This window comes from Antrostomus carolinensis, unplaced genomic scaffold, assembly GCF_000700745.2.
Source record: "Antrostomus carolinensis isolate BGI_N321 unplaced genomic scaffold, ASM70074v2 scaffold21474, whole genome shotgun sequence".
NCBI lineage: Eukaryota > Metazoa > Chordata > Aves > Caprimulgiformes > Caprimulgidae > Antrostomus > Antrostomus carolinensis.
In genome coordinates this window covers 12,020-20,084 of record NW_010310386.1, presented here as the reverse complement: position 1 = coordinate 20,084, position 8,065 = coordinate 12,020, and the positions used below count along the sequence as shown (strand labels likewise).

General features: G+C 37.8%; 1 protein-coding gene across 1 annotated transcript in view; it reads left to right on the top strand.

Moving 5' to 3' along the window:
* Positions 1 to 152: 152 nt before the first annotated feature.
* The window catches only part of LOC104523735 (GTPase KRas), a 16,662-nt gene continuing 8,749 nt past the window's right edge, over positions 153 to 8,065 (top strand). The window contains exons 1-2 of the mRNA XM_010166418.1: positions 153 to 492; positions 6,597 to 6,775. Coding sequence (XP_010164720.1) covers positions 382 to 492; positions 6,597 to 6,775 — 290 coding nt within the window. The 5' untranslated portion in view covers positions 153 to 381. The remainder of the gene's footprint in view (positions 493 to 6,596; positions 6,776 to 8,065) is intronic.

The window sequence follows — 8,065 nt, the reverse complement described above, 5'->3', positions numbered from 1 at the left end:
GCTTGTGTAAAAATCCGGGAGGTCCCCAGAGCCACCGCGGGGGCTGTGGGAGAAAGCGGCGGGGAACAACATCTTTACCTCACCAGAAATGCTTTTTTTTTCTTAACCTTTTTCAAAATTTGTCGTATCTTTGCTGTTTTATCTCTTTGCAGTCGGTGCCTTTCGCCTCAGTGCCCGCGCTGCGTTTCCTCTGTGCCATTTAGTTGGAGAAATAACATTCCCACAGAGCTTCTTGTCTTGTCTTGCAGGGAGGGAGTTGCTTTCCGGTAATAGTAAAGGAACGTGATACTGAATGAAAACCCACCAGCAGCATCCTCGTTTAATTGGAGCCTGACTCTTTCTGCTTAATGTTGATTTCTTTGTCATCAGGTCTGCTAAAAAATGACAGAATATAAACTTGTTGTCGTTGGAGCTGGTGGTGTAGGCAAGAGCGCCTTGACAATACAGCTAATTCAGAATCACTTTGTGGATGAATATGACCCTACAATAGAGGTAAGCGATTTCTTCTTGTACTTTTTGTGAAGAGAGATTATCAGTAATAATGGGAGTTGTTTGCTTTTGAGCAGTTACCACAAAAAACATAGAACAAGGCTTTATATTAAAAAGGGATCAAAGATAATGGTCAGCATCGAACCAGCACAGGAGAGGAAATCACTGCGCTTCTTGATCTGGCTGTGGAACAACAGCTGTGGTAAAAAAGTAACAATTTTGATCAATTACAGTATGGTGTTAATTGCCATGTTTTGTTGGACGGTTTGGGTGTGTGTTTTTAGGATCTTGGTGACAAAATACATGCCAAACTCACTTGAAAATGCTTGCAAAACTCATGGCTTTGCATGCAGCTTCTTAAATGTGACTTTCCTTTTTGATATCAAGAAGGAGAATTTGTAGTTCTGAAATGTATGTGTCAAGCTTTCTCAGCTCCTATCAGTTTCACACAGTGAGAAATGTCTTCTGGAATGTTATGGTGAATGAGGCAAAAATCTGGAGCCTGACTTTTATTTTTTTGGTTTTGAAACAGACCAGTGCATGTCTTTGTAGCTAGAAAAGAAAAATAATAAGATAGCTGCTGTAGTGGATTCCTTGAAATCTATGGCACAGTTCCTCTAAATCTGAAATAGTATTTAAGCGTAAAAAGTTGTGATATTTTAAAGGTTTTTAATGAGCAAGCAAGCTCTGCCTTTTAAATATAAGAAAAATACTGGTGTTGTCTGAAATCTCCTGTGGATCATTGGATTTAATAACCTCAGACCGTATAAAAGAAGAAATGGCACTATAACTTACCCAAGATTTTTATGTTCCCAGCACTGGAGCTCTGTAGCTCACAACTTCATTTATGATGTTTATACAACGAGGCACTTCCAAGCTCACTTTAAGGAATCACAAGGTTTTAAATCTAAGCTTAAAACGGTGACTCGGAAAACAGCTATGTAGTCATTTTCAGGTAGACAGAAGTGAAAGGAGCCAGTGCCCTGAGATGGTGGGATGCTGTCTTACTGCAGCAGAGTGCATGCCTGAATTAATGTGCCCCAAAGAGAGATGTGTTGGCTTGAGTTTGAGTTTTACCTTAATGTGCCTGTGTGTCTTCCTGTCTGTCTGTTGCGTGGACAGGTACCCTCATCTGTCCTTGTCGAATGTTTTGTGAATAGACCTATGGAGAGAGGCAGAGTGTTTGACTTGCACTAGGAAGGCAGCTCTTCAGATTACTAAGATGTAAAATCTTAATAAAACAATAGTCCGACACACGCTTAAAAACCAGAAAACACACAAAACTCACTGAGGGGAACAAGCAGAATGACATTTTACTTTTTCCTGCAAAAGGAACTCTGGGGCATGTTGGTCTCTGTAATGCTTGTTGGTAATCACCTGGGTTTCTCTTAGGTTAGAGGTGTGTTTATGCATTACAAAAAGTACTGTGGAGATTCTGTGTTAGAAGTTGTCTTATAAAGCCAAAACTGTGTACACAATTTAGGAACACAATAACTTAAATGTCAGTATTCCTAAATCATTTGAGGCCTTTAGCTAATCAACAAACCGAGTGTTTTGAGGAATTCCAAATGCGTTTTAATGTAAAATTATAAAATGAAAATACAGTTCCTTATGGAAAGAACCTAAAATCCCAGAACTGTGGCTTTCATTGGGTAGTGTGCAGGATGACTGCAGCGCTGTGGTGTGGTCCAGAATCAGTATGTTCTTCTGAAAGAAGGAAAGAAAGAAACCTTTAACCTCGTGGGTTGTACCAGCATCAGCAACTTGTTGCATGCAATACTGTTGATCTTCTGCAGCTCTACGAGTTCTTGTCTGAGCACTGCTTGCCGTTTTTGTCTTTTAAATTCTGAGACCTTGAGGATGGAGACTGTATCTTCCTACTGTGTGGTAAATTGCCTTGTGTGCTCACAGTGCTGTAGGATAATCGTGTAGGTAAGACGTTATTCAGTTATAATAGGAGTGGTCTGTGATTTGGAGTGTTAGAGGGGTTCCAGAGAATGGACTTGTAATTGGGTTTAAATGCTGCAGTCCTTGCCTGGGCAGGATCCCATTCATTTGAGGAGGGTGGCTTGATTGTGCTTCCTGTATGGATGGAGTTGTGGTGGTAGGGGCTGATCAAAGAACAATACCTGTAGAGTGGTTTTATGCACTATGAGGAAATAATGGTAACGTTGCTTTGACAGGTAAATAATAGCAGTTAAGACAGTTCAGTAATGTCACTGCTGTTGTGTCACACTTACTACTGTTGCTTTCATTGCCATACAGCTGTTGCCAAAATACTGATTTTTCCTTCACAGATAAATAACCAAACTAAATATTTTGGGGTAGACAGAAGAGTTCAGTGTTTGTTATCTATAGTGGATTCCATAGCTACACAGTTATTGAATAATTCTAAATCTTTCCCATGATGAACAGAATGGATCTCAGCCCTTCTAAAGTTCTCATGTTGTGAAGACATGATGCAGTTGAAGAGAAGAAAAAAAAAAATATCCTAGTTACTTAATCACAGATGCATTCACAGTGTTAATGTTGTTGCTGGTTTTGGTGGAACAGACTTAATGATTCAACAAATAAGTTGTTTGGAAAACACCAAGTTTCCTGGCCTGCTGGAGTATTTTATTTACTTATATCTGAGCGTAGCAGATGACAGGGAGCAGGGGGAGGAATTAGAATGAGTCCATGTTTGGGTGGCTACTGTTATTCAAATATACATACTTTATATGTGTTTCACAACTTCATATCTTACTTGAAGGAGATGGCCAAGCATAGATTTATAGCCAAGCAATTTTAAATGGGTTTTTTTTAACTGTGTGTACACTAACCCTTGTAAGTCTGGCCTGATAGACAGACCAGTTGGACTAGTGCCCTCTCCTGGTCGAGGCTTGTTAAATCTTTGCAGTACTTTGTGGAATAACATCATTTAATTTTTTTAAATTTAATTTTCTTTTAAAGCTTCAGCATGTTTTAGTGCTAAATATATGTCATCTTTTAAATGTCCTAGAGAGAGAGCAGCCTTCCTAGTTGCCTGTCAGAGGTTTTTCAATTGGATTATCAAAATCCCTCGACTGATTTAGGAATACTGATATTTAAGTCTGTGTTCTTAAATGACCTGTGTACCTGTGAAACTTCCACCAGTATTTAGCAATAGCTTAGTCTTAGTAGCTGTGATATTTGAATTTGATATTACTAGTACAGTGGATTTTTACAAAATAATAATTACTTGCTTAGATGGGATTTATTAGGCAGTGGGGTGGTGTGGGGTTGTTTTGGTTTCAGTTTTTTTAAGATAAATTCCATAGCTGAGATTTCCTATCACACTTTTTTCTCAGTGCCTGTGGACAGGTGGAATTATTACTCCTTTAGCATAATTCACGCTGATTTTTATGGCTTGTGAAAGGCCAATAAAAGCTGTTTGAGTGATTAAGGAAATTAAAAATTTTTAATGTAGATATGCTGAGTCTGTATACTGGGGGAAAAATTACAAATTCATATTTGGAGTCGGGTACTAATTTGAAATTAAATTCTAGCTTGCATTTTGTTTTTACTGGATGTCTCTTCATTGCATTTATTACTGCAAATCTTCCAACGTGCAGTAAAACTCCTGGATTTTTATAAATGATGAAATTTATACATTAGAAGGTTGGTTTTTTTCATTGCTGAAGCGCAGTCTGGCCATTTGGGTTCTGCAGTTCCATGTTGAAGCAGAAGTGCCCCAAGTCCTACAGTGGCAAAATGTCTCTTTTTGGTGCATTCTACATTCTGTTTGGCTTGACTTGATAATTTTTCCACTTGTAATAGTAACACTTAAGTAAACAGCTTTTATCTTGGGTATGTTTACACTGGTATTCACCACAGTGGGGGTGGGGGTCCCAGTACTCCGGGCTTTTAATGTGGGGGCTTCAGTTTTCTTTCCTACAGTGACAAATGTGATTCCAGGTTTGATGTTTTGGGGGGTGGGGAGATGGGGCAGGGAAAGCATAAAAGCAAAATGTTTATTATTTCAGTAACTTGGAAGGAAATCATAAGCTTGAATTTTCTCTCCCATGTCTGTCTTTTCCTTCCGCCTCAAATCCCCTTTCTAGTTAGTGACAAAATTTTCTCTCCAGAGTGGGCAAAACAAATATAATCTCAAATCATTCCTCCTTCTTGTATCCGTCCTGTGCTTTATTCTGGTGCATCTTTGCTACTGCTGCTAACATGGTAGGCGTGCTAAAGCCAGCAGCTCTTAAAAGGGGTTTTCTTTTCTCTTAAAAATGATTAAAATGACTTAAAGCTTTTGTTTAAAGCTCAGTTGAGGGAAATTTCTTTTCCTTTGAAGTGCTGAGATATAAAGGAATCATACAGGCTTTTCAGGAACTGTTTTTCTAATTTTTAAACTAGTGGTCAAACTGCAAGTAGAGAAAATGAAAGCTTTGTAAATATGCCTAGTATGGTGCTAGGAGTTCTTCTAGTACTTTGCTGTGAACTGTGATAAAGGTATTACACAGTTCATAGGATATGGGGGATCTGCTGTTGACTTTAAGTGAATTGGAATAAAGATGCATCCTTTGGGATTTTTTTTGTCTTTTGTTTTGTTCCCCCCCCACCCCTGTAAGCAATGAAGTAGAATATTCACATTATTTTAAAACACACCAGAGCTTGTGTATTTGTCTCGGCTGTATCAATATTTAAACACTGCTTATATCTTTCTAAAGTAAGTTACCTGCTTCTTACTTGCATGCTGAATTTGCACTTCTGTGAAGTAAATATTTCCAAAATCATACTGGAAGTCAACTTTTATCTTTAAGGTAAACAGTCAATATTGTTTTACCTGATACTGCTAAATGTCATCCAGGCTCAAGATAAATGTGTGATTACAGAGTTTGTTTAGTTTAAGATACTGATTCTATACAATTATCTCTTGTTTGCTTTTTAGCATGAGCAACAGGAAAGAAGAGAGCCTTTTGTAAAGCTACAGGTAGATAGAAAGTGCGCAGGAGTAGGTGCACTGTGCCTTGAGATGAGTACAAAGGAAGGAAGGTCATTCTGAATTAATCTTGAAGTTGACTAGAATTGCAACTTTAATTCTTTAATTCCCACCCCAGTAGCTTAGGTTCACTTCTATGTAGTGTTAAAAAGAACAATAACAATAGTGTGTTAATCTCTAGCTAAAGGATCTGAAAGGTAATACCAACATTTTGCATTTATACCTTTGATTTGTTACTAGTACTGTTTACTGACAGTAATTCATGGCAATGCTCAATGACCTATTTTTTAAAGCTTATTGACATGGCTTTAGTTTGAATATATAGATGTTTATGGAAAGTGGAGTTATTGGGAAAGTAATGTTGATGTTCTTATCGCTGAAACAATGCACTCATAAGCACCAAAAAGAGCTGTAAATAGACGTAAGTATTTAGTTACTTGGGACTTTGTGCAGATTTTAGCCACTTCAATCAGTGACCTGAAAACTTTGATAGCATTGAAGTAATTTTTTCCAGCATCTCTGTGAACTAATCGGGGCTTTTGGATGACTCTGTGTTGGTCTGTCTTGGCTAAAAAGCTCAAACTTCAAATATGTCAGTGCATCTGATAGTAACAAGTATCATTATATGCACCTCCTTAGGCATACAAAACAAGTTTCCTGTCCCAAACACTGCCTTTTTATACTTCGTTTTCTTTTTCAGTGGCGTAGATTTTTGGAGTTGTCTTCTTGAGAACTCTTTATATTTTATTATTTTGCACATTGCTGTGGCACAAGGCTTTCGTGAACATCCATGGAATGAAGGTCAAATTTTACTTAAAAAATTGGTAAATTGAGTAAACTTAAACAAAGTCAAACCTTTTAAAACCAGGTTTACAAGTTTCTCACTGAGGATTCAGAATACAGATTCAGAACATGTCCTTTCAGTGCTCTTTCCACTTCTGGATTGCTGTATCCGTGTAAATATGGGACACTAGTTTCTTACTGTCCTTCGCCCGCCTGTAAAGTTGGATTTTAACTCTTCAGTGTTTTCAGTCATGCTCAATTACTAGTGAACAACTTTAATATCCTCTGAGTTATAGGTGTTTGAAATCTTACTTGTTTGTGTTTAACCAAGGTTTATGGGTTTTTTTTCTTTTCTTAGGATTCCTACAGGAAACAAGTCGTAATTGATGGAGAAACCTGCCTCTTGGATATTCTTGATACAGCAGGTCAAGAAGAATACAGTGCAATGAGGGACCAATATATGAGAACAGGGGAAGGCTTCCTGTGTGTATTTGCTATAAACAATACAAAATCTTTTGAAGATATTCACCATTATAGGTGTGTACATTGAAAGATAATAGTTGTAACTCTTGTATCAGGTGGATAGGTTCCTTGTTTGTACACTGGATGATAGAATGATCTCTTCTGAAGTAGCATCTAAGGGGAAATTAGCAAATTGGCAATATTGCAACTTATTTGTGCATTTTGGGTGATCTGCAGATCTGCTGCCTTGTTTGCAAGTTAGGCAGACAAGATATCTGAAAGCTCTTATTTTATAAGCTAATGTGACTTAGTATTTCTGCCTGTTCATAGTGAAGACTTATCTAAAGGTAAACTCTGCCCATTCCATACATAAAATTGTATGTTAAGATGGAGAAACTTACGCAATTGAAGTTGCACAGACAATAATGTAAATTGTTAGCTTTTGTTCTGGAGGTGGAGGGGAAATACCTGTGGAATGTTACTGGAAGACTAATGTGTAAGCACTGATGCCTAAGGAGGGGAGAGACATGCAAAAATTGAGCTCCAGGATGACTGCTGAAAATGAACCTGTTTAGTTTCTTGTTTGTTTTTTAATAATCAGTTAAAAATTTCAACTCATGCTTTCTTTGTCAGCTACACTAATATAGAAATAGAAGCAGTCTCTAGTGATTACCATACCAGATATTTTATAACTTAGTAGTTATTATTATACTGAATTCTCCTTGAGTATTCTGTTAGAAGGGAGTACAAATCCCACCGAAGGTCCCCGAGTTTAGCAGCATCAGTTTAAGATTAGTCCCAAACACATAATATTAAGCCATTCATAATTAGGCATTTATAATGTTGTCAGGTCTGTGTTGCTGTATGGAGGAGTGTTTTGCTGTCAGTATTACCCATAAATCTAACGTTTACTCATAAGCTGAAGTTGCACATTTGTGTCACAAATAGAAGTTGCAGTTCTTCATTTAAGGTTGGATACCACAACAGTTCAAGGTAATCGAAGTAAGGAGGTGGCACTGCCCTAATTACATAGTCTTCATTTTTGTCCTGTATGCCAGCAGATGAGCTCATTGGATTGTGTAGTGTGCTGGTGTGAGTAGCTGAACATGTAGATGCCTACCTACAGAGATAGTTCAGTGCTGGCCTGTCTCCCTTGGAGCAGCTGCAGGATGAGGGCAGTGCTGGTAGAGGGGCAGAATTGCTGCATACTAACCCAGGGAGAGATCAAGATTGAGAACGTTGGCACTTTTTCAAGACTGTTTCTTTTTTATATTTAAATTGAGCTAGTCAGCCTTTGTATAAATGTCATTATATACAGAAGGCTGTGATTGAATTGGTATTGGTACTGCTGACTTCTTAAACAAA